This window comes from Raphanus sativus, chromosome 6, assembly GCF_000801105.2.
Source record: "Raphanus sativus cultivar WK10039 chromosome 6, ASM80110v3, whole genome shotgun sequence".
Lineage (NCBI taxonomy): Eukaryota > Viridiplantae > Streptophyta > Magnoliopsida > Brassicales > Brassicaceae > Raphanus > Raphanus sativus.
In genome coordinates, this window is record NC_079516.1 from 43,259,478 (window position 1) to 43,286,181 (window position 26,704).

A 26,704-nucleotide genomic window follows, 5' to 3' on the forward strand; every position below is an offset into this window, starting at 1 on the left:
TAGACACATAGTTGTCCCACATCGGTAGTTGGAAGGGATCCTAAGTAATATATAAGGTAGATGGATCACTCCTCTTATCACCAATTGGTTTTAAGTGTGAAGCCCATCTAGCTTAACATGGTATCAGAGCCCGATCCACGCAGTCCAACCCGATCCACATCGATCTGGCCCAAAGTTGGCCCATCGATCTTTGCCCGAACATTCCGAGATTGATGTTCAGAGAGCCATCATCTCGAGAAGGCGTATTAGACACATAGTTGTCCCACATCGGTAGTTGGAAGAGATCCTAAGTAATATATAAGGTAGATAGATCACTCCTCTTATCACCAATTGGTTTTAAGTGTGAAGCCCATCTAGCTTAACAAAACATATCTTGCATTGGTCATCTTTAGTGATATATATGTCTTCTCTCTTTAGATTACTATCCGTAGCAAGTGATCTTGATAACAATCACCACAAGAAATGATTTAAATTAGTTATTACAGTTCAAAAAGGTAAATAATTTTTATGTCATCTTATTTTGAACTTTTTATTCTTTTTTAATATTTTTTATTTTATTTGTACGGAACAAATCGAATAATTAATTATTCCAAAAACCCAAATATTTAATTTGTGCCCACCCCTACTCGTCACGTCTTCCTACCTTTTATCTCTTATTTGTTTAATTGCAAACCTCTTTTGAACACTTTCTCTTTTTGTGCTGCAGAATCCATGTCTTAACGAACATCAATTTTTTTCTCACGGCCAAAGCCGATCATGCTTCACACTTTCAATGTAAATTTAGAAAATATTAAGATCAAATGCCATAGTGAAAAGGTCCATCAACTGATTCTCAGACAAAACTGTTCAATCTCAACTATCTTCTCCTCAACGAATTCATTGACAAAATAATGATACCTTAAGACAATGTGTGTTCATACGTGAGTGCTGAACTAGATTCATCAAGATGTTTATTTCATTTACAGTATCACAATGTAACATGTGTCAACTAACATGTGTTTTCATCAGAAGAATTTTTTTGTAACATCTTCCAAGCGGAGGAAACATCCACCACAAGTTTATTTTGATCATTTTAAGATCCTAGTCAAACCTGTAACACAAAGACCAGCTAACCTTGTTGCACAACTTTGTTGTGAGATGCAAAAACCTTTTGTTCATGGCATGATAAAATTTCTCATCCACTTTGCTTCCATATATTTCTGTTGAAGCCTTAGACGTGGTACTCCTGAGTGTTGAAGTCTGTTGATACATTGTTTGTGAAATTGTCTCCCATGAAAACTTGTAATAAGTGCAATGTGTTCTTTCTCGCTGAACAAGTGACGAGCAAGTGGATCGTAACGATCACTTGATCACTGGCAATCATATGCTTTTTATGGTTAAAATTAGAAGAGAAGAGAAGAAAGAAAGAAAAACAAGAAAAGCGTTGACAAGCTCATAGTTCAGCTGAAACCATCAAATTATATATAGACCCAATGTCGTCGTTAGAAAAAATATATATAGACCCAACCCAATGGGCTAAATAAAAGACTCAAACAGATTAATGAGCCCATAGATCTAATTAATTCTCTGCTGCCGCGAGAAAAGATACGACGTCGTAAATACTGTCGGTGACTGAGTGGAGAAGCAAACACAACGACGTTGAAACTAGATCCACATGGCCCCCCTCCTTTATGCTTCAAAAGTCTCGAGTGTGAAGCTGCCATATTTTCGTTCTAATTAAAAAAAAAAAAAGTAAAATACTAATATTTATTGGGTTTCTTTTCTGCAAATTGAAGGGACGCACGATTTTAGTGGCAAATCTCACAGTTCTCTCGTCTTCCTTTCCCTCAAGATCTAAAAATAAAAAACAAAAATCTTTACTTTTCCGGAAAAATTGTTCGTCTTTCTTCATTCCCACAAGGAAAAAAAACGAAAATTTCACATTGCTGAGGTAAAGTTTCCATTTTTATAAAGATTCCTTCTTATTTAGTATAACGGATCTGCTTAAGATTTGTTCCAATGATTATGCATTCACTTAGATCCGATCAAGATCGTAACTTTTGGTTGCAAGTAGAGAGATATGTGATTTTGTATTATTATGGTTAAAGATCTGAGATTTGGGTTTTGATTAATAGGTTTGGTTTTGAAGGAAAAAAAAAAAGGAAGAAAGGATGTTTAGATCATCACCAAGAAGAGGACAGAGATCAAAGGGGTTCAAGGTGAAGCATTGTGTACAGCTGACTCTGTTGCTTGGTGTTGGGATATGGTTGCTTTATCAAGTGAAGCATTCTCATGAGAAGAAGGCTCTGTTTGAAACGAGCGCAAAGGCTGTTGTTGGCGGCGAGAATGAGAAACCCATGATTAAGCTCGGGAGGAAAGATCTTAACCCTGGTGTTGTCGTCGTTGAGGATGATGAAGGTGGTGGAAGGAGGGATGTTGATAGTTTCAATGAGACAAGAGATGAGCTTGTAGACAAGGACAGTGAGGGTACAGGGAACGATGACTCTTCTTCAAACAGTGAAGAAAGCACCGAGGTTGAGGCCAAGAATGACAATGGCAGTTCAGAAGAAAACGAAACTGAGGAGAAGAAAGACAATGTCAATACAGAAGAGAACGAGGAGGGTCAAGAGAAGAGTGGTACTGAAGAGAATGAAGCTGAAGAGAAGAAAGACAATGTCAATACAGAAGAGAATGAGAAGAGTGGTACAGAAGAGAATGAAGCTGAAGAGAAGAAAGACAATGGTGGTACAGAAGAGAACGAGGAGAGTAGAGAGAAGAGTGAAGCTGAAGAGAAGAAAGAGGATGGTGTTGGAGAAGAGAAAGAGGAGAAAATAGAGGAAGTGACTGATGAGAATGAAGGGAAGGAGAAGAAGGAGAGTGAGGAAGCGAGAGAGAATAATTACAAGGGAGATGATGCTTCTAGTGAGGTGGTTCATGAGACCGATGAGAAGGTGCAAGCGGAGGAAGACAAGACCGGAGAATCTGAAGACACTGTTATCAAGAGTGTTTTGCCGACTAATAATGAGGGAAGCAGCAGTGATGAGAAGAGCACTGGTAATGGTGATTCGGATTCCTCTAGTGAAATAAAATCTGAGGGTGAGTCCATGGAGAAGAATGAGATGGTGGAGAAGGAAGGGTTCAATGATTCTAATGGTGACTTGCCTGAGTCTAACCACTCACCGTCTAATGCAACTGAGGCTACAGAAGAATCTTCTGGGAATGATGGGTCAGAGTCTACTGTAAAGACAGATGAGAAAGAGAAGGAAGAATCTTCTGAAAACTCATCTCAAGAAGACAGTAAAGGTGGAGAAACTGAGACTAAGGAGAAAGAAGAGGAATCTAAAAATGGAGAAACTGAGGGAAAGGAGAAAGAAGAGTCTTCTTCTCAAGAGGAATCTAGAAATGGAGAAAACGAGACAAAGGAGAAAGAAGAAGAGTCTTCATCTCAAGGGGAAAGTAAAGATGGAGAAACGGAGACAAAGGAGAAAGAAGAGTCTTCTCAAGAGGAATCTAAAGAGAAAGAAATAGAGAGAAAGGAGAAAGAAGAAGAGTCTTCATCTCAAGAGGAAAGTAAAGACAAAGAAAACAAGACAGAGGAGAAAGAAGAGCCTTCATCTCAAGAGGAGTCTAAAGAGAAAGAACCAGAGGAGACAAAGGAGAAAGAAGAGCCTTCATCTCAAGAGGAGTCTAAAGAGAAAGAAACAGAGGAGACAAAGGAGAAAGAAGAGCCTTCCTCTCAAGGAGAAACTAAAGATGGAGAAACTGAGACAAAGGAGAAAGAAGAAGAGGAAACCAAAGACAAAGAAACTGAGACAAAAGAGAAAGAGGAGTCTTTGTTGCAAGAGAAGAAAGAAGACAACAAGGAAACCGAGAAAGTTGTGAAAGAGGAAGAGTCTTCCTCCCAAGAAGAAAATAAAGAGAAAGAAACAGAGGAGAAAAATGAGAAAGAGGAGTCTACGTCCCAAGAGGAAACTAAAGATAAGGAGTCCGAAACCAAGGAGAAAGAGGAGTCTACGTCCCAAGAGGAAACTAAAGAGAAAGAAGAGTCTTCTTCATCCAACGATAATTCACAGGGAAATGAAAGTACTGAGAGTGAGAAGAAGGAAGGAGTTGAGGAGACCGAGAAGAAGTCTGATGAAGGCAGTAGTGAAACTGGCAAAGAAAATGGCAGTGCTGAGATTGAACAAAAGCAACCAGAGGATACTACACAAACAGAGTCAGAGAAAGAGGAAAGCAACAAGAATGGTGAGACAGAGGTAGTGGTGAGTGAGAACGATCAACAACAGTCTGACAATGGTCTTCCTCAAGAAGTAAAAGATGTTCGTACCGATCTTGAAACTCTGCCAGATTCTGGTAATGGAGGTAACAGTGATAACGTTGCGGCTGAGTAGATCAAATTCTCTCATTCATGTTGTTTAGTAGAGATTTTGAATTTGTGTCATGTAATCTGTTGTAACCTTTCTATTACACATATGGGCTGGTGTCACATTTATTTTATTGTTTTCTCTGTTGTCTTTAGAATCAAATTCTTGACACTTCATTATCAATGGGATTAAACGTTTTTGTTGTAAGAATTTGTTGGCTCTTCGTTTTGTGTCTATGTCATTTAAACTATGGTGTTGTCTTTTCTTTTTTTGTCTCTTAACTTTTTGGTTCAGCAGATTCTTTTAGTACACCTTGTTTCAGTGGTGGTTCTTGCAGAAAGTATTGAAATTGCATTTACATTTAGAATGATTCAAACTTTACCAGAAAAAACATTCACAATGAAGAGTTTTTTTAACCCATTGAACCACCACTATCAACAGTCCACCTTTCAACGATATCTTGTTACCAAATGAGTTCAGTGACCAAGAAGACCATTTACACATGGTCACAAGATTTGATACCGAACTTTTATTTCTACAATACAACTCTAGTCATAAATTATCATATCTACGACCCGAAACACTGCTATATTTTTGGTCAACAAAATTCATCATATTAACAAAGTAATTCTAACAATTTTAGTCAAAATGTATAGAAAATGATCATGCTAGGAAATTAACTTCCATACCAGAAAGATACTTTCATTTCCAGTTGTGATGTTCCAAGTTGCAAATAAATCTCTCAGATTTGTGCAAACTTTTCTTCCCCCTCAATTGACTCTCCTCTTTTCTACACTCTCTCTCCTATTATTTTTCTTCAGAGATTCTAATAATTTGTACTCTAAGGAACTTGGTTATAAATGGCACATAGCAAGCGAGAGAATGAGTGTTTCGCCTCTCACTGTCTCACATCACACCATAGCTAACAAAGTGCTGGTTTTGTGTATGGAATCAAAACATGGTAATGCAAAACCATATATATAGATAGAAATCATAGAATATAAGTTTAAAACCAAAACACAAAAAGTACTTATGAGCAAAAGAAAAGAAAAAGGAAGAGAAAATTGCCAAACACCAAAACAGTGAATTTACATGAACTGGAGAAAAAAAAACAATAGCAGAGAAATTCCTAACTTTAAAGCCTGTAAAAATGCACTCTATATGATACCAAACATGAGTTACAAATCTAATTTTGGCAAAACTTTTTATTTAATATCAGTAAGCCATAGCCTTATGCGCCTTGACGCTTAGTAGAAAGAATCGAAAAACACTCGTTTTGTGTATGTGTCATGTGCTGAGGCGATTATGACATTGCCAAACCTCCCCTTGCACAATGGCCACATAATCGAACACTTTTTAAAACGAAGATAAGAAGTTAACTTGCTTCAAAGCCAGTTTCACTTCCTAGACAACATGCTTACACTGTGCCTCTCAAATTGTGTTGACGTAAAATACGGATTAAAATTTTAACCAAAGTAACTATATCAGACATTTACACCATCAATAACCAATTTCTCATTACAAAGTCAAACTCGACCTATCTCAAAATAAAACTCATTTTCATCTAAACCATAGACAACATTAGTCATTTACATAACTAACTTATCAACTTTTAGCTAGTCCAACGGTTTATATAATAAGCTCACGCCTCATGAGACCACAGCAGATGCCTCAACGTCGTTACCTCTCCGTCTTTCCGATAATCTTCACCCTCCGTACACGTGTCGCCACCTACATCGTTCATCCCATGCACCGTCGTCGAAGAGAACGCTTTCGTACACGTGTCTCCATCTCCTCCGTCCATCATCATCATCTCGCGAACTTCATCTTCTCTCCATCCCGCCACTCTCAGCTTCCAAAACACGTCGTCCAAACACGCCCTCATCCTCTCATCACAACAACTCAAACCGCTCCACCATCCGCGCGTGGGACCACGCGCCACCGTCATCCTCCCTCTCTCCGCCACGTCGGTCCAGAACTCCACTCGACGGGGTCGCCGTCGCGAATCGCCGGAATCCCGAATATCGTCCGATCCGTTCAGCCCTTGGAGAAACCCGGCGACGTCGCAGCTCAGAGCCGTGACTCCGTCGCCGTCGATTCGAAACACAGGATTTCCCGCCAAATTCGGGGTCGTCGAAGGGACGTAGAAGTTCTCGTAGACGGGTACGAGAACCGGAGCGAACTCCATGAACTTGTTAACGAGCGACAGAGCCTCCGCGTCGGATCCGGGTCGGGTTCCCCAAGAATCGACCCAGAATCCGTTTCTGACGACGAGTTTGGATACATGAAGAAGAGGGAGATTGAAGAGGAGAAGGAGGTTATTCCGGGTCGACCCGGATCGCCAATCGGGGAACTTGGTACCCACCGGAAGACCCGTCTGAAGAATCGAACGGAGATCAAGGGGAAATGAGAAACCGATAGAAGATTCAACGGCTGAGATCTCTTGGTTGGTGAGCCCGGGCGAAAGATCGAGACCGGGTAGAGATTTCAAATGGTTTATTGTGGTTTTGGAGTAAACCGGTAACGGAGGCTTAACAGAGGATCGAATAGGATCGGAAGTAATGTGACTGAGAGGGCTGATTATCCCGGGGAGACGATGATTCATCTTTTTGTATTAAGCTGAAACTAGTCAAGAGATGTATTATTTATTTATAAGGATGAGAGAATCAAATCTAATGTCTTGACAAAATTAAATACAAAATTGAGTGAATGATTATGGAAAGCTACGTTAATTGGAAACAGTGATTTTCTATCATACGACGAAGTGAATAAGAGGGAAACTAAATCGTGTTATATTTATTTAAGGTATAATATATACGTGTGTATCTTACAGCAACTATTTGCTAATGATCTATATTAAATTATTAAAAATATTTTGATATTTAAAAACTAAATAAAAACCTTTTTCAACACCCAAACATGCGTAGGTGTGTTAATTAATCTACTTGAAACAACGTTTTTCTAGATCAATTATTTTGAAGATGGGGGAAATTTTATATTTCGCACATGTTTTCAAATTTACCTTAATGAATGACTATTTTTACAAATATCATAAATGTGTGATAAAAAACATTAAAATAATTTTTAAAAATATTTATAGAACATTTATAAATCTAATCACAATCTTTTCATGCTAAACCGTAAACAACAATCACTAAAGTTTAAACTCAAATGTTGGTATGTTTTTTAGTGGTGGTATTTTGAAAAATGATACTTAGGGCGGTGTATTCAACTGAGAATTCTAGATGATTTGTATTAAAATGACAAATCTACTGTTTTTTTTTTTTTTTTTTTTTTTTTTTTAATAATCGCCCAAACCGGGAATTGGTTAATGAGATACAACGGTTCAATCTGGATAATAAACCGAAAAATCTAAACCGGAAACAAATGGAAACCCTTTGACCTACTTTGGAGAAGTTGTCCCCTCACCTCTGCCGCCGTAAATCGCTAGGACCTGCATCTATCGACGGTAGCTAACGGAGTCCTCAAGCTCTCTCCGGTCAAGCATGGTTACTCCGGCGGAAACAAACAAAGCGAATGGTGGGGAGCGCGACCCATCCAGATCCACTATTGACATCACCGGAGCCGCTTTGGTCGCCGGGGCAGACGACCTCCGCTAACCACCTTGACTCGCTGTGTGACCCTCCTAGCCGAAAAACGCCGCGACAAAACATACAGCCACCTCTACACCAACAGATCTATCCAACTCTTCAGTGCCCACGCCGTCCTCAAGCGGAGACTAACCAAAGAAGAAAAGAAGATCTCGTAAAGGGAGAGCTGAAGGTCCGCCGCGGTGCCTCGGTTTATCCACACCTCAACACAGCCAGATGAGAGAGAGCGAGCTTTTGATTTCACCTTCACCTCAAGAACCTGCAATGAAGCTTGATCTACAACATAAATAAAGAACTTAGACAAGCCCTCTCGCACCGACGACGCACGCGCCGTGATGGAGAGGCAACGAAGCTACAAAGCTTTTAACCAGAGAGAAAAGGTTGAAGGAGAGAGAAAAGGTTACTCTTTTAAAATCATGACAAATCTACTGAATGTTAAAAACTACTGGATCAAACATGAATGTTAAAAACTCATGAATGTTAAAAACATGAATGTCAAACATGAATGTTAAAAACAGATTTGTAGGGTTTGACAAATCTACTGTTATTCAAACATGAATGTTAAAAACTCATTTAAAATCCACTATTATTGAATTTGATATTTCATAAAGTACTCTCAAATCCACTGTTATTGAAAATATTTTAAGTTGTGGGATTTTAAAGTTTTGAGGTGATTTTAGGGTGTTTGGGTGGAGTTTTTAGTTAAAAAAAATAAAACTCAAATCCCATTGTTCTAGGTGATATTCTAGAGTAGTTTAACAAAAATCACTTAAATCTCTACAACTTATTAAAATCATCTAAAACTCCATTAAAAATCAAATCACATCAAATGCTAAATTGAATACATCCCCCTTAACTTGTGGTATTTTTAATAATTTTTCAAGATGTAACTATTGTTTTTCGTTAAAAAGTGTAATTGTATTTATTTTTAATTTAGAAGATCTAAAATTGAATATTTAGAAGAAATTATGGAAATGACCAACTGAGAAAGTAGGGTCTGGTAAAAATACTTAATTAAACTTATTCTGAATTGAAAGTACCGAACTTGATCTTTTTAATGTTGGATAATTATGCTATTACAAATAATGAAAAACTAGATTTTGACCCGCCCGCCCGGGCGGGTATTATTTTCACTTTTGGACTATGAATTATTTATTTACACGAATTGTATGCATGTATCTTAGTAAAAAAAATTGTATAATAAGTTCGAGATATATAATGTCTTTTGTAAACGTTTTTTTTTTCTTGATTGTTTATGAGATTAGTTTATGTTGATGCATCATCTTTTGTTTGTTTCATATTTATATATATATTAACTATGAGAGATATTTTTAGATTGGCTTATAGTAAATTTTTATTTTATTTTTAAAATTTTTGGCTTATAGTGAATGATGTATTTGTAATAGTTAATTGTCTGACATTGAGTAATTTTATGTTTGTGTTAACAATCTAATATGTGACCGATATTTTGTTTCAAATAAACTAAGCGAAAAATAAATAGAAACATAATGACACATATTTCATATATCTTTAAAACATTGTTTTTTGTGTTAGTAACATATATGAAATAGATAAATAAGGCATAAATTATGATTTTTTATTCATCATGTATGGAGATATTTCATGTTACATTTTTATTTAAGATATGTTAAAAAAATAAAAAAGTAAATTTAATAAAAATAGTTACAAATACAAAATTTTTTGTTTGTGTTAAATGGATATATTTGGTTAATTTTGATAAGAAAATGGGCCATATTTGTTAAGCCCATGGGTAACAAATTTTTTTCCGGGAATACTCTAAAACTGTCTAGGTAATAACAAACTTATACATATCTATGTTTTTTTTTTCATCTCGACAAAACCGTCGGTCTTCTCATCTCTCATCTCTCATCTCTCGTCTCTCATTTGTCTCCATCTTCTTCGATCTCTCTATTTGTTTCAGACGAATCCGAACAGAAAAAGAAAGACACTCATCGACATGGAAGTAACTTTCTTACAGAGCTAGATGATCGATGGTTCTAAATCCATCTGAAGAGCTAACACAAAGGTATCAACTGTAACCCTAACTCGATTTTCATATAACTAATCGGAAAATCTGGGTTCATGTGTTTATATATGTATTGAAGATGCAGATCGTACTGTTATTGGCGATTTCAGACATGGAAAAATCTGATTTGGAAATCGTGTAGATCCACCGAAGACTCTGTGATTTGGCGAGATCAGACTTCATCTCAAGCGATATCTCCAGGTGATGCTATCTGAATTTTTCCAAGATTTCATTGACAAATATAAAAATAAATCTCTGAACACAGTTGTATCGTAATCAAAGTTTTTGAAAGAGAAAATCTTTTTTTGTTAAACTGTGAGCTTTGTTAATATTCCTGGTAATTTTTTTATTGATTGAAGGAACAATATATTTGAAATACAAAGCTCGGGTGATTCATCAAGATACAAAGAGGAACTTTGGAGGTCTATTTGAAAGATAAGTTATTTTCCTTCAGAATTTTTGTTTGTTTACATTAATATTTTTTTGATCAGTTGATAAATACAGAATGATTAGTTTGATCATATTTTCAAAATTTGATTAGGCAATGAAGTAATATGAAAATTATCTTTTAACAACTGTTATCTACTGCTAGTTATCAACAATTATATTTTTCTTATGTGGATTCACGTCTAATTGTACCACCTGAACCGTTATATGTAATCCACATTTGAAGGTGTTTTTTGCGTCATGCTGCAGATCTCTTGTACACATTTTTTTCATTAATTCATATAATTTTATTTTTACTGGGACTCGAAACTTAAACATCCCCGTACAAAAATATTAATGAATCATTAGTCAAACCACTAATCAAAGAAACTTTCACCATCTCTTCTAGATTGATATACAAAAATAATTAGTATTAAATTCAATCTAAAGTTAAAACCGATGAATACTTAAAAATTACATCGTTATATTTATTTTAATCGGTATGCACAATATTATGAACCTGAGTAGATTTAGTTAAATTCAGACAATAGAAATATTTTTAAGTAATTAAAATACAATCTTAGAATAGTTTTAAATAGTTCAAATATAAAATATTTTGTTATTTTTAGGTATAATAATCAATAACAATATCCAACAAGTATTTATACAAAAGTGGGCCTCAAGAAAATTACTGGAACTAGCATAAAATAAATAAATATTCGGAATCATTTTATAATGTTAAAATACTTAGAAATTAAAAATCGACATAAATCAAAACAATCGGAATACTTTTTGTTGAAAAAATACTCAAAAAGTTTGTTAATAACATTTCAGATCATTTCTTAACTTAAGTAATATAATACTTTTTCATTTTCTGAATAAGTGTCATTTTGACATTTTCACACAGATTAAGAAAGTGATAAAATATATGTAAATTGTTATTAATTACATATCTCTGACCAATAATATTTGAGAACAATAAAATTATTAATAAAATTAATGCAGTTTGCAATTAATTTTCAGCTGAAAATAAATATAATTTGCATTAAGATTGTAAAGTGACACTTTTGTGTAATAAGAAAAAATGTTATTTTTTGGTAAAGAACAAAAAAAATGTTAGAATAATACTTATTATAAAACAGATGGAGTAATTTTTTTTGTTTAAAATATTATACTTGAGAAACTTACTTAAAATAAATACAAAACTTTTTAGTAACTGCCCTTTAAAAGTATAGATAACTCATGATCCTTAAAACTAAAAATGCATAAGATAAATTCAAGTGAAATAGGCCGATAACTACACATGTTGGATTCATCTCTTCATTTTTAGGTATTTTCTCCTTTGTATCGACTATTAAATCTCACACTGAAATATTTAAAATCTCATATTAGTAATTTGAAGCCTACAGTTAGATTCTTTTTTGTTGTTAGTAAACCAATTAGGTTCTTTGGAAGACAATACAACCAACATGCTGATTTTGCTGCCAATTTCTTGTTCTACTTAAATGTAGTATCCCTTCTTGATTAACACCAATGGCAAAATGCCATCAGGAAATGGGCCCCTCCTTGTCTTGTCTACCTATGCGGAACCGGTTAGGTTGAACTTGAAGCCTTTTTAGAGGCTTATTTTCATAGTTGTAATCGTGCAAGTTTTAACTTTTAATCAATCGAAGTTTGTTTGAGCCAAATCCTTTTGAGTCTGATTAGGTAGGATTACAGACAGATTACTAAAAGATAATCTTCCTTTCTATATTTTTTGTTTACTTTATTTGAAAGATTCGATGTGTTTAGCTTTTGGTATCCAAAATATTTGTCATTGGAGACAGAATGTGTCGGCTTTGAGTCTCATGGGCTGGTTTTATGACTTTTGTCTTATACTTAGCAGAAGTGGGGATACGTTTACATAATAGAACGTAAAACATGTAAATTTGTCATTGTTGAGAATATTTTGTAACGCTTAGAATGTTGACAGCTAATGGGATTCTCATGACTATTCACTTGATCCATTGATACATTTCGTGTGTTAGTTTGTGTCAATTTTTGGAGGTCCAAAAAACTTGTTTACTAACTGACTTTGTCGTTACAATATAATATTTTTTTAATGTTTTCTTTTTAATCATGCGATATCACGAATCACTTCTTCCTCTATAGTTTCGCTATCCCAATTTAAATACGTTTAATTCTAGATTTTTTTTATAACTGACCAAAAATATACGTGTAGTTTGGTGACATAAATAATTAAATCATTCTGAATTTTTTTTAACTATATTTCATAAAACGAAATATTACAATTCATCTTTTCTCTCATAGAGATCACCATCCTCGTTGCATCTCATAATCATCTTTGTTAATATAAGCCCATGTTTGACTTCATTCTTGTTTTGGTTTGGCTTTAATACTTGTAAACCATCGACTGTCCATGACTACTAGACTTCTTAAGTCGTTCACTCGATCTATGAGCTTTATTTTAAGTGATAACCGGTGTATTAACTATTTTAAATTTAATTTATAAAATATTCAAAATAAATAAACTTATCTAAAGACAACTATATACCTTAAATATTTGAAATATCTATCATTTTCCATCCAAATATTAAATTCGGATATCAGATTTTATTTTAATTAAACTTGTACCACATCACTTTTAAAATATATTTTCTTATCAAAAATAATAAATTCTAAAAGAAATATCTATCCGAAACTATGAAACTGATTAGATCTTAATAAACAAGTCAATAAATCTTGTAGTTTATTATTAAAAAAATATTTACCAAATTGGATATTTTGACAACTCTAAAACAAAATTGTTCACAAACTTAAAACTACTAAACTAATATTATAAAAATATAATAAATATGAAAATGATTAAAAAAATAAATACTTAAATTAAAAATATAGAAAACCTGCTCATTATATCATCTAGTAGTTTGCATTTTGAAAGAAATCACTCGTCCTATTGTAAAGGTTAAAAAAGCATGATCAAAGCGTCGTCGTAATAATAGGTATTAGGCGTTTCCGAAATGAAGCCCATTAGCCCAATAAAATTTGATCCCAACATAAACCTATCCGAAACCTTAGCGGATCCCATCTCGGAGAAGAAGACGAGGACAGTGACATTAGTGACGGCTGCGACGAAGGCCAAAAGGAGCATCGTTTCGTTGAACCTGTTAGAGAATGCATTATCATCGAAGGCCGAGATTTGGTCGGTTCCTAGCTTGAGAAGCCGGTCGGATGATCTCTGCGGTTCTTAGCTTTAATCTTGTCGGATCTTAGCTCGAATCTGGTCGGATCTTAGCTCGAATCTGGTCGGATCTTAGCTCGAATCTGGTCGGATCTTAGCTTGAAGCTTGTCGGATCTTAGCTTGAAGCTTGTCGGATCTTAGCTTGAAGCCGGTCGGATCTGTGCGGTTCAAGCATGAGCGATACTGTGATGAATCTTGAAGAAGCTGGTGGAGAGACATGGAGCAATATGGTTCTGAAAAAGCTTCTTCGACCAGCAAGGTACTTCGACCCACCCGATGAACCTGGTTTAACGACTGATTCTTCTTCTTGCGAGGAGCAAGAAGAAGACACGAAGCCTCCTAGGAAGCGTTGCTTTATATGCGCTAGTTTCGAGCACGTCGGGGAACAGTGTTCAATGGGACACGACTCTTGTCCTAACGACGGGTCCGTTTGCTTAAGATGTGGAGAGATGGGACATGACATGTCTTTGTGCAAGTACGAATACTCTGTGGATGATCTCAAGGATGTACGGTGTTATGTCTGTAATGGCTTTGGCCACATGTGCTGTGGGGAGGCGGCGCTCTCGGAATCGTCGTGGGCTGTCTCTTGTTACAAATGTGGTAAAGCGGGTCATGTTGGACTGGGGTGTGGTAGGCACTACGAGGAACCCTCCACGTGTTGGGGGAAAAGGCATTGCTCGAGTAGATTAGCTGAGAAGAAAAGGAAACGTCTTGCCAAGGCTCTTGCTACTTCTGCAGCCATTCGGGAGAGGCTTGAGAAGAAGAAGCTGATGATACTGGAAGAACAAGAGCACCCTTCCAACGGGAAGAGTGATGCAAACTTTGAAGAGGGTTCTACTTCCCACGAACCTAACGGGAAGAAGAATGATGGAAACTCAGAACAACAACATTGTACTCTTGATGGGAAGACGATGAAGGATAGTGTTGAGTTGGAACAGGAAGATGAATCTAATGATAGAAGCGTTTGGACAAAAGAGGGTTCGGTCTTTGGAAAGCATCAGGAGGCTGAGTTATCCCCCCATTACACCATCAGGTCATAACCATAGATCACCAACAGTCAGTTATGGTAAGCATTCGAGTGTAATGGTCATCTCTCGGGTCTTCCAACTTCAAGGTGCATATATGGTCATGTACCTTCAAGGTATGGTCCAGCCCACCACTATAGCGAGTTTTAAGGAAAACTGTGAACGGTTGTTGGATCATTTGATAATTGGTGAAAGGTCAAGATAGTATTGTTTTGTTTCTTCTCTTAGGCAAAGTAGTTTGTGTCAGTCAGTCCTCATTTGTTAAGTGATATGTTTTTGTTCGAATTTATGAAAGATAGTTTTTGATGGCAATGCCAGGAATCAGATTCGATAGTTCAAATACAAAAGTAACTGTTATATTCCTAATGATTTGCAAAATATAAACATCGCCAACATCATTACTGAAATCTTCTTTGTAGACCGTGAGGATTCAGATTCTATAAGTTTTATACATACAAAGTGATCAAATACATATGTAAAATAAAACAAGAAAAATATCCTTTGACATTGCTTAACTTAAAATCTAAAGCGTCCTTGGAGGGAATAAATTTCCAGCATAAGCGATGTTTTTTCTTGCTTATGTTGATGTGGATGCTAACTACTTTCATCAAATCTCTAGAACATCCATTCTAGTAATCTTTCAGCCTAAGAGTTGTGTTTTCTTGCTTATCTTGATGTGTTGTGGATGCTAACTATTTTCATCAAATCTCTGGACTTTACCATTCTAGTAATCTTTCAGCATATTATTTATAATGTTTAAAAATACAACATATTTTTAAAAAAATTCACCCAGCTCAGAGCCATGTGTTTTTTATTAAATGAAAATATCTTTCTTATTAATACAGAAACAATTTGAAAGACTAACATTTATTTTGTAAATTATTTACAGTACTGCTATGCTGACATGACACCTCTACAATAATCTTCACCTTAGATAATTAACTACTCTTTCTTTCCTTGACTAGTTACACAAAATGCCACTCATATTCAACCAACATCTTATCGTTACTAACTCTAGATGAGCTGCATACACAAAACTTCTGCAATTTTTTACTAACAGAAAGCCCAATGAAATGTTATGCCCATCATAAACTATTGTTGTATGCAAGTAGGCTTTTTCATATGAAATAAGCCTTTGTAATAAAATGACAATAAGCCTTGGCCATATGACGAGAATTTAGTCACCTACAATATCTTTCATAGTCAAATTAGATTTTTCACTCATACGAACAAGAAAATATGCATATAATATAACTATAGACAACCTATTTCACGTGTTTAATCCAAGTCAATTAATGCAAAGTATGCACACAAATATGTAAAGTACATTATAATTTTCCAATCAATACGAGAATGGTAAAGTCAACCTCAACAAAAACAACAGATTTCATTAAGAACTTTTAAATTTTATAACCCAAGAGCAATGGAGCTTACAAATTCTAAGAATCTTTAGACTCCATCTACCAATAATCCCAGATAGATTCGTACATTCCTCGGGGATTATTCGTTTTTTGCATAAAGAAGAAAAAAAACATGAAAGGAGAGAATTGGAATATATTATTATGATTTTTAGTCAAAATATATTTTTATTATTATGATCTGATTTTTCAGATATGGAACTGCAGCATTCACCTAGCTGGGAGACTTGGGGGAGATCTTTATAAGCAGGTCCTTGGTGAAGAAAGGAAATGGTACCCGATATATCTCACATTCTTGGACCACCGAGAAATCGTAAGTTACAAAATGGTGAAGGAAGATTGCCAAGTGAAGTCTCGCTAAATCTGATCCTATACACTGTCTTGCTCCACCTCCAAACACCATCAATGTTTTAGACCCTGCTGACTGCAAATCTTTGCCCTGCCATAGAAATTAATTAAGCTCTAGTACATGATTTTGTTCGAGATTAATGGTGTGGTAGATACAATAACTATATAAAATTAATACCTCCCATCTCCATGGATTAAACTCCAATGGATTTTCATAGATTTTAGAATTATAGTGAACCACTGAAGGTGCAACGGCCACTATCCAACCCGCTGGAATAGTGTATCCTGCATATTTACAAATATTTTCCCCCATATCTCATCTTCTAATCAATAATTTGGAGAATGGATATATGAGTAGTTGTGGTTAACTTTACAACTAACTTGCCTTTGACTTCGACATCTTTCACAGCCTTCCTAAAGATTATGGTTCCCAAGTTTGCCAGCCGAAGCGACTCGTAGATAACCTGCACACAGATCCGTAGACATCATATATATGAACATCCCAATTCCCCTGCTTGTTACTAAAGAAATTTTTTTCTTACCATGCGGGTGAAAGGCATGCAGTTTTTATACTCCTCCCAGGTAAGTCCTGCTTCTTTATCATCTCTCTTTTGTACAATCGCCTCATGCTCTCTCTAAAATATGATAATAGGAAAGACAATCTAAATTACTATATCTTCTCGGCCTATAACATGAGTATATATTAATTACCTTCAGCTCCGTAAGCACTCTTGGGTGTTTTGAGATAAAGTTGACGGTTAAAGCGGTAGCGTGAGAAGTGGAATCTCTCGAGACGAATCCAATATTTAATAGGAGGCTTACAATAGACGCTGGGTAAAAAATGCTGCCTTCTTTCTTCATCTCCTCTAGCAATGTATCGAGGAAGTCTCCTTGTTTCTCTATTGAATCTTTCCTCTCGTTCAGAGCTTCGTTAATTATCTTGAGTGCTTCTTTACGTGCCTGAATAAAAAAAAAAATAATTGGGTAAGTTTTTTTTTTTTTAACTTATAATTGGGTAAGTTCGTACACAAGTAGTTACTAATATAGGAAAACTGGATGTGTTGAATAAAAAAAGAAGGAAACTGGAAAACTCAAGAAAATTTCTCTCACCCTGAGGACTTTGTAGACAGTCTTCCAGGTAGAGAGCGCGAAAGGTGACTGAAACCACTCAATATTGAAAGCCTTGAAATGATCTATAAGCTTTTCTTGAGTTTCTGGTTCTAGATTACTAATCATCTGTGGTGTTATGTACGATACTACCATCTACAAAAAGGAAGAGAATATTTAGATTCAGAAACTGAAATTGGTTAAAAGAAAAAAAAAACTAATCAACTAAGATGTGTAGCTTACGTCTGAAGCAGCATGCCTAAGGTTGAATGCGCCCTGGCTAGCCTTCAATTTAAAGTGCTCGCGGGTGGTCCGGTTCATAAAACCTATCAACTTTCGCTTCAAGCCTTCTGAGCCAATGAGATGCATAGTGGCATGTTTGATATGTTTGTGGATGTCCCCTTTTTTGAAGAACACATTGTCTTTTCCAAGTACCTTGACAAAAATATCCGGATAGCTTTGTACAAAAGACTGGTTCTCCTGCCGGAAAATCTCGTAGATAACATCTGCGTCCGTCGAAATCACCGTTCTAGAGCCCAAAATGTTGGTCCGAAACAACGGCCCGTACCTGGAAACATTCATACACACGCAAACTTGAGATTCAAGGAAAGTGGCTAAGAAAGCATCTAAAGAGGGATTAAAAATACGTTTGACCTTAGCATCCTCTTCTGAAAAAAGGGTGGGATCTCAAGTAATCCAGAAGACCTAAAGAATTCAAATGTCTCTCCGATGATTGGAAAACCCATTGACCCCGGCGGTAGCTTGCCACTGCCCTGGCAGTTTGGGTTCGACCATTGCCACAACCACTGGCTGATCTTCACTATCACTAAGGCTATGATTACATACACAACGTTCCACATGAAACTCATCCCTCTGAAGTTTAGATGTTTTGCCCTCCCTACAACTTTCTCTTAGACTATATAAACAAATATTACTACCTACCTTCAATCTTAATTTTCTTTTTATTCACACATATTAAAAAAACATTTAATTTTGCATATTTCCAAAATAAAAATATTATTATTTATACAGTTAACATATATCAACCAATAAAAAAATAAACAGAAAAATATTATTAATAAATTTTGCATTGAAATTATAAAACGATAATTATTTTAAAACTTAAATATTACTCTACAACAACAATTAAACTGAAACGGAAAGAATATGTACGTCTATGGTTTTAGTTTGGTGTCGAGATTTTTCCCAAGTTAGCTTGTAATAAATATTATTTCTTTCATAAATATTTTTTTCTCAAAATTTAATATTTTTTATTAGAATATGAATCCAGTTTTGATTGTGGATATCCATGTTTGGTTAAAATTTCATAAATTTGATTTTGCCCAGGAGTTATAGATTTGTCAATTAATCCTAGATTTTGTAGTTTTCACCATATAATACTTTGTACATGTGAAATTATGAATCATATACATCCCAATGTCAGTATCATATTCTCAAACTTAATATGTTTTCCACCATTTACCCCATACTTGGTGTCGATGGCAAACATTTTTCCTGATTCGTAAAAAGATATTTCACTTCACAATATTCGAAAATACCTACCGCCGGATCCAAATTTTGTTTCATTCCATCTTTTGCTAAATGCAGCTATTATCTAACAGAAATTAATTGAGACTTGCGTGATTCTAAAGAATACACAAATTTTCCTAATCTAAGCAAATAAGAAGATGAATCATTGGTAACAACCTAAGATCCTAAAAATATAAACAAGGTGATCTAAAATCCAATCAAGAAATAAGTGCAAGAACTAAATTTTCAATCAAATGCTAAAGATGGATCCATGGACAAGGATAATTGATATAAGGTGATCAAGATTCAGTCTAGGATGTTCAAACAAAACAATTAACAAGTCTATAGGTTTAGATCACATTCAAATAGATAAATCCACTCCGTGACAATAATCCCTATGCTAATCATGCATTAAACATCAACTCCCTTGGCTTAACACATTCAAGCATGCATAAATCACAAGTCTACTAATCATCTAACAGTACAAACATCAAATCCCTTTGGTTATTCAAGCTAGAAAAATACTAAGTTCATTCAAGTATTTTAACAAACATCTCCCGAGCATATAATAACTTAAGGTCTAGATGAGAGTAATCAAGTTTAATCTAGCATTAAGAACACTTTAGCAAGCATAGAAACTAGTAGATCTACCTCACCCATGAATTCAAAAAGAGTATACTCTCTAATCTTCATGAGAGACCTTAAATTCATATGAGATTCAAGGCTTATGTTAATAATCAAGAGAAACCCAAGATTAAGTACTTCTTTAAACTGATAAAAAGATTCAAGATTTTACGAAATTAAACAAAGTCTTGAGAAAAAATAAGATAAGATTAGGGTTTTTGCCTCATAAAGTATTTATAGGCTCTCTAAAACAAGTTGGCCAAGCCCAAATATCTTGGGCCAAACCAAATAAAAAATGAAGCTTTTGAGTCGACAGCGGCCTCTCCATCCCGCTGCATTTGGCCACTGTACATGTCCTGAAGCCAGCGGTCTAGTGATGTCGCTACGTTTCCCGTGTTCACAGCGGCTTCTCCTTGTCGCTATGATAAGACGCTACCAACTTCATTATGAATATAGCGGCTGCTTTATCTTGCTACCAAAACCCGCTAGAACACATTGACTTCGTGAGACTAAGGTAATAATGTTATGGGACTAGGGACTTCATCTAACCGCTGTATAAACCCGCTGCATTCATCAAACCACCACAGCGACCACGCTACACCGCTATTCATCCCGCTGTAGCACTTGGATCATATTGAATGCAACTTGGCTCAATTTTTACCTCCTTTGTCTCCATGATGCTCTTCAAAACCACTAATTGGCAACTCCAACACCTGATGAGACACATGCATGACAATGCAACCTAATAATATCTAAATGCTATTCAAAGTGATCAATATATACACTAAATGATAGTTAAAATCATGTAAATTCATAAGATATCAGAGAACACAAAGGATGCCCCTCAGAAAAAGCAGAGAGAATTTGAATCACCAAGAACCGATGCCACAATACCACTTGAGAAACCAAGTTCCAGTGAGCCATAGAACCCTAAATCTCCATGCAGCCACCGCCACCACCAAACGCTACAGCGGAGGAGAAACGAGGCTGACGAAGAGCTTTAAGACGCAGTACGCACCACCAACTCAGTGAGGCTTGACTAGATCTTGGGAAAAACACTGGATAGCTCTGATTCAGACGAGGGAGGAGCACAACAGTGGAAGAAACTGTCCTCTAGCGACCTCCGCAGCCATTAACCTTAGATCTGTGGTCGGAGTGACCATATCTGAGAGGCAGCCGCCACCCTCACCGCATAGAACAACGAAGAAGACAACAGAGAGATGGAGATAGACGCAGTTGAAAAAGAAAGACGGAATCCGGCGGCTGCACGATGGAAGATGCAGCCACCGAAGAAAAAACTGTTTGAAATAAAACTGTTAAAGAAAATAAGCGAGAGAGAAAGTTAAGAAGAAATAGTTTTTTTTTCTCTCCTCATCTTATTCTTCTGATAAATAATCCTTTTTAACTTGTTGTGCATAAAACACATCACACAAAATTATCTTCATCTATTGTTATTATTATTTTTTATTACAATATAAGATGTGTTTTTAAACCACATATTTTATTCTAGGTAGCTACTACCCACACTTTATGCGGGAGAAATTCTGAATTATGTTAATACTTATAAAATATATTCATATTTATAACAAATAGATTTTAATAATGGTAAATATTTGTTTTAGATGATGAAAATTATTTTGAATACAACCAAATTAATCCAATATAAAAACCAATTAGATATGATAATAACTTGTACCAAAATTTATTTTATCCTTGCTTCTTATTCTAAAGACGCTAAAGAACATAATTAATTTAATAATTTTTTAAACTAAGAGGTTATGAATCAATGTTTGCAAACTCCTTAAAACTTGGATGATATCAAGCAATACAATATTTTGTAATTTCAGTATGAACTCTCTTTTTGGTAAAAATTCCATTAGTAAGAAAGTCTAATGATGATATTAGGTTATATTAGAATTTATTATAATGTTTTATGTTAATTTTAATGAGAAATTTTTGAATAAAAAATATTTGTAACTAAATTTTTTATTTTCCTTTTCTTTTTTTAATTTATTTTGTTTTTGTCAAAGTTTTTTTTTTTTTTGTCAGCAACAACAGACTCATATAGACTCTATAAACCAAGTTTTTGTCAAAGTTAGCCATGCATATAAATATATGTATATTTTAATTAACAATGTTTTAAATCTCATAACTTGTTTATAATGAAAAACTATTTGTAAAAGTTATAGTGGTTTATCACTTATATTATTTGTTTGAAAAAAAAACCATGATAATTTAATAAGTAAACTCTTGATTCTTTTTATAAATGTCTTATAAAATCTTATCAACACTATTTGGTTTCGAAAATATTTTCAAAATTTGACACTATTAAATAAATAATATTATTTATTATAAATTTTATATGTTTTCACTTTTTATAATTAAACAGTAAGGTTTTTTAATTTATATGAATGATAATTTTCATCAATATTTTTATGTGCGCATTTCTTATGTTCGTATTTTAAGCTAATTTTTTTTTGTAATCGAAATTGTTTATTTTTGATATATCTAAGAATAAAAAATACATATGGTCAGGTTAAAATATTTTAAAGATAGTACTAAACAAATATATTATTTTAACATTTTTAAATGAAAGTATTTTTCAAGTTTTCAATAATTTTTTTTTTGTTTTAATCACATTAAATTCAGTTATTCCATGTCATCCTTTTTCTTGATCCATGAAATCAGTCAAATATATAAAATAAAGTTACACATGTATATTAAGTGTCGTTTGTTTTTTTTTTTTGGTTGAGATGTCTTGGTAATCTCTCCCAGTTAATTAATAATAGAACCAGAGCCGTGCACAATGAGTAAATTAAAAGGCATTTGCCCTAGGCCTCCAAATTTAAATACAATTTAGGGGCTCCAAATTAATAAAATGAACTATAGCATAGTGGTTTTTATGTGTTTTCTATAGATTTAACTTGGGTTCGATCCTCTCTTTTTGTGTACTTCCTTTATTAATTTTGTTTTCTCAGATAACAGCTTTTATAAATAAGGAAATAATATACAGTTCCCAGTTTTTATATACTAAATTACATTGACTCTTATATGTAAAGGCCCCCAATTTATAAACTTGCCTTATGTCTTCACAAACCTTCGCACGGCACTGAATAGAACCACATGATGGTGACAGAATAATCACATGTACACTACAGTAATACATTAGACTGATACACAAATCTTTTGATTTATGAAAATTTAACATATAATACGCATGTGGATATGATCTTTTAGAATAACTTGTCATGCAAAAAGATATACAACAGCAAAGTCAGACAAACCTTGTGACTAAAGCCGATTTTCCCGTTGGATGTGATTCAACCATAATTGTCTTATTCCTCGAGTTGTTTATTATTCAATCTATCTCATATGATTATGTACTTACATGATTGACTTTAGATAATAATTTAGTTAGTTAAGAATGGTCTATAAAGAAATGCAAGTTGATGTGCTAACAGATCACAAACCCTGTTAACATTGTCTTATCTCCCAGAATTAATAAATTAAAGCCATTTGATGGTTATAGAACAACTACATGAACAACCGATACATACACACTGGTGCACAAATATTTATTTCATATGAACACATCGTACATTTAGTAACAATAAAATTTTATAAATATAAATAGTGAATATTAAAATATGATTTTTCACTATTTTCTTCAAAATAAATTTGAAACAATTTTAAATAATTATAAAGAACTTCAATAATTATTTACGATAATTATCACTTTTTAACTATTCATATAGTATTAATTGGATTATCTTTTTCGTGTCAAAAATTTAAATTGTGTTTGTAAAATTTTAATATATTTTGTTATTCTCAGAAGAATAAAATTAGTGGTATATAGATTCTTCATAATTCTAATCATATAGCAAAAAGATCGTAAGTAATTATAATAGTTTTTCATAATAATTTTATAACTAAATACTCAATTAATGATATGTAAAATAATTATTTTAGAATATAAATGAAAATACTATAAATTTTTACTTTGAGAAAATTTAAAACTCATATATATTTTTGATATGACTAAATGATATGGTTATGAAATTTTATGATTAAAATGGTTTATCAACAAAAGTTCAGTGTTTTTTTTTGGTTTATCGAAAAATTGATGTTTTATTTTAACTAAATTTAAAATTGAGATTTAATTGACATTTTTCCTTATATGTTGATAATATGTTATTATTAGTTTTGAATAAAGTTTTTTACTAACGTTATATCATGATAATAAATAAATTATTCTATTTATAGAGTAAATTATTTTTACTTTATTATAAAATTAAAATAGAATATTATTATAACATTTTTATTTTCATGTTTTATGTTTTATTTTAGAGTAGAAAATATAATATGGTTGGAGATGCTAGAGTCCAGAATTGCTTTTAAAAAAAATTATATTATGAAAATAGACAATCATCACGTAAGACAAACACGTGTAACTTGATTCGTTTTGTCGATCACTATTAGATTATTCCTGAAGTTGCTTATTCCTCAATTAACTTCGATTGACTGTCGACAAAAAAAAAACTTCGATTGACTACTACAAGGCTCAGATGGTTTTTGTTTGACATGAATCTAAAAGATTGACTAGGTGTTGTTCTCTTACATCATCATGTGCAGAAAAAAAAAATTAAAATTTAAAGTATATTTAAGAACTATCTTTTGTTAATTTTAAGATTTTAATATTTCTTACAATATGTAATTGTAGATTACAATTAAATTATATTTAACATTAAGATAAAATATATCTTTAAAAATTAAATTAAATTAATAATATATATGTATATATTTAATATTATATTCTTGTAAAAAAATTTATTTCTTTATTTTAGTCAAAATTATTGACTCAAATTCTATAAAATTAGTGAGAATTTTGTTATTTATATAACTATCAAAACATAAAACTGAACAATATTTTATAGCTAAAAATTCTTTAAAAAATTATACAGATTTTTACAAAATTAATTTCTAATCTCAATACCATTAGTTTTTTTTTAGTGTCTAGACTTAGAAAAATTTATAATATTAGCTTTGAGTTTTCTTCAAAGCTGTAGACGCAAGCACAGGAATCGTCGTCTACAGCTTTGAAGAAAACTCAGATCCAGGGAAGACCTGATTCGATTCCAACAGGGACAGTTGCATGCAATACCGATGCTGCCTGGAGAAAGGAATACTCAGAAGCAGGTCTTGCTTGGATCTTCGACTCTTCTACAGCCCTCAGCGTCTCAAATGGATGCAAATTCCAACCCGGATGTATCCGCAGTTATGGTGAGCAGGACAATGTAACTTAGTTTCTACAGCAGGAATATCGAACTCGGAATGTGTTTGCATCCAAAATCCGTCAACTAACACTTGACCACAAGATCTGCTCACAAAATGTATTATTCATGTTTCCATTAAATGAGTTTACATTTTTGTTCTACTTATTATTAATTCTAAAATAATGGTTATTATTTTATAAAAGTTACAAATTTTATCCAAATATTATTTTATTTTAATTAAATCTTCATTTCTACATAAGTTTAGTTTCTAACAGGATTGGTTTATATAAATTATAATTGTATTATTGAAGTATTAATAATTTTTTTAAAGTATAAAACAAATATTGAGTTTTTAAAGATATAAAAAAGTTATATAAAAGTTGAAAGACTAATTTAAATAGAAAAACTTAACATAAAATGAGGGAAAACATAAAAAATGAAAGAAAATCTTCTCAAATGTGAAGTCTCAATAATTATTTTGTGTTAGAACTAAGATGGATAACCAACTTTGATACCACTTATAATAAGATGAATAACCAGCTAACCAGCTCCCATGCTCGCTCTCTCGGTCAAGGGTTTCACTCCCTGTGCAGGAGGTAGTCAATTGTTTTTGGAGGTTCATTAATCATGTTTACTGACCTTCAATCACAATATCAATTTTCTCTATGCTTTAGCTAAATCACTTCCGGATAGGTCTTCAATCCTTCTACTATTCCAAATCAAGAACACTTAACTCTCGTGTTTTAAACAGATTTGTGTCCAAAAAATAATATACATAACAAAATTAATTCTCTAAAACCTTTATCATATGCCAGAAATCGGAATGATACACTTTTTACTTTTTTGGTATTCTTTTTTTAACACCGTTTAGTTTCAAAACATAAGAAGGTAAAGTTCAAACAGTAAAAGAAATCACCAGTAAGTGACACAGAGAGCTCAAAAAGCATATAGATGGGCCAAAGACTGAGATAGTACCAACCAACAGACTGGTTTTTGTACTAATTCTCAAGGCGTAAGCCTTACTGACCAGATTCCTCACTGAGTAGTTGTTGCAGCCAAGGGGAACATAACGAGCCAGAGGACTATGATCTCTGATCTCTTACCGCTTCCACTCTATTTTTTTGGTAATCTAACGGCGTGAACCACGTCCTCAAATCGTAAGATGAATAGATGATTACTCCAATGCAAGATAGGATCAACATCAATCGATGATGATTTCACTAACAAGTTATACATATGGACTAGATCCAGTGGCGGAGGTAGAGAGGAAGCATGTGCGTCAGTTGACCCACATCAATTTTGAAATTTAAGCTAATTTAGGCATAAAATTATAATATATCTTAATTAATTGGTTGAATTTCAGTAGTTTGACCCCCTTAATAAATAGCCAATTCTATATGCATAAATTTTTGATAGTGAATCCTTCTCCTTGCTCCGCCACTGACTAGATCAACCGGTTACCAATGCAACATATGATCAAAACAGCTAGTTATTGCAAAAAAAGTCAATATCTCAAATCAGACGTTATACGTATAGCACATGTTTTCTTTAAATAAACTTTAAGCTCTTCACCATGTAATATTTTATTACACAAACTTCCATTTTTTTCAGGTGCGGCATATGTTTTCAACTTAAAAAGTTATATTTTCAGATCTTCCATTTTCTATAATTTTTACTAATTTCCATTATGTAGAATATGTGTCATAATTT

At 33.7% G+C, this 26,704-nt stretch overlaps 4 protein-coding genes across 5 annotated transcripts; 2 read left to right on the forward strand and 2 right to left on the reverse strand.

Annotated features, from left to right (window-relative positions):
* The first annotated feature begins 1,703 nt into the window (after nucleotides 1–1,703).
* LOC108811593 (uncharacterized) lies at nucleotides 1,704–4,553 on the forward strand. Of its 2 annotated transcripts, none has more exons than XM_056988877.1 (2): nucleotides 1,704–1,930; nucleotides 2,129–4,553. In XM_056988877.1, the coding sequence occupies exon 2, from the start codon at nucleotides 2,151–2,153 to the stop codon at nucleotides 4,368–4,370; it is 2,220 nt and encodes a 739-aa protein (XP_056844857.1). In that variant the 5' UTR covers nucleotides 1,704–1,930; nucleotides 2,129–2,150; the 3' UTR covers nucleotides 4,371–4,553. The 2 variants fall into 2 exon arrangements, with proteins under 2 accessions (XP_056844857.1, XP_018439157.2); XM_018583655.2 differs by having other exon boundaries at nucleotides 1,705–1,930; nucleotides 2,115–4,553.
* Nucleotides 4,554–5,834: 1,281 nt separating this feature from the next.
* Nucleotides 5,835–7,139, reverse strand: LOC108811595 (uncharacterized). The gene has a single exon (XM_018583657.2). It carries the CDS (start codon nucleotides 6,946–6,948, stop codon nucleotides 5,986–5,988), a length of 963 nt encoding a protein of 320 aa, XP_018439159.1. The 5' UTR covers nucleotides 6,949–7,139; the 3' UTR covers nucleotides 5,835–5,985.
* A 6,703-nt stretch (nucleotides 7,140–13,842) lies between these two features.
* On the forward strand, nucleotides 13,843–14,709 carry LOC108836629 (uncharacterized). Its single transcript, XM_018609766.2, has one exon. It carries the CDS (start codon nucleotides 13,843–13,845, stop codon nucleotides 14,707–14,709), a length of 867 nt encoding a protein of 288 aa, XP_018465268.1.
* A 1,347-nt stretch (nucleotides 14,710–16,056) lies between these two features.
* LOC108836628 (cytochrome P450 708A2-like) lies at nucleotides 16,057–18,436 on the reverse strand. The gene is made up of 8 exons (XM_056987655.1): nucleotides 18,222–18,436; nucleotides 17,811–18,135; nucleotides 17,571–17,723; nucleotides 17,172–17,420; nucleotides 17,003–17,095; nucleotides 16,846–16,924; nucleotides 16,639–16,745; nucleotides 16,057–16,551 (listed from the first exon to the last, which is right to left on the reverse strand). The coding sequence occupies exons 1-8, from the start codon at nucleotides 18,434–18,436 to the stop codon at nucleotides 16,327–16,329; spliced, it is 1,446 nt and encodes a 481-aa protein (XP_056843635.1). The 3' UTR covers nucleotides 16,057–16,326.
* Between the last annotated feature and the right edge of the window lie 8,268 nt (nucleotides 18,437–26,704).

Coding starts and splice junctions, on each gene's coding strand:
- LOC108811593 (XM_056988877.1), top strand. CDS start 2,151: ATGTTTAGATCATCACCAAGAAGAGGACAGAGATCAAAGGGGTTCAAG.
- LOC108811595 (XM_018583657.2), bottom strand. CDS start 6,948: ATGAATCATCGTCTCCCCGGGATAATCAGCCCTCTCAGTCACATTACT.
- LOC108836629 (XM_018609766.2), top strand. CDS start 13,843: ATGAGCGATACTGTGATGAATCTTGAAGAAGCTGGTGGAGAGACATGG.
- LOC108836628 (XM_056987655.1), bottom strand. CDS start 18,436: ATGAGTTTCATGTGGAACGTTGTGTATGTAATCATAGCCTTAGTGATA. Junction 18,136..18,221: donor TTTCAGAAGAGGATGCTAAG/GTCAAACGTATT, acceptor GAATGTTTCCAG/GTACGGGCCGTTGTTTCGGA. Junction 17,724..17,810: donor TTAGGCATGCTGCTTCAGAC/GTAAGCTACACA, acceptor TCCTTTTTGTAG/ATGGTAGTATCGTACATAAC.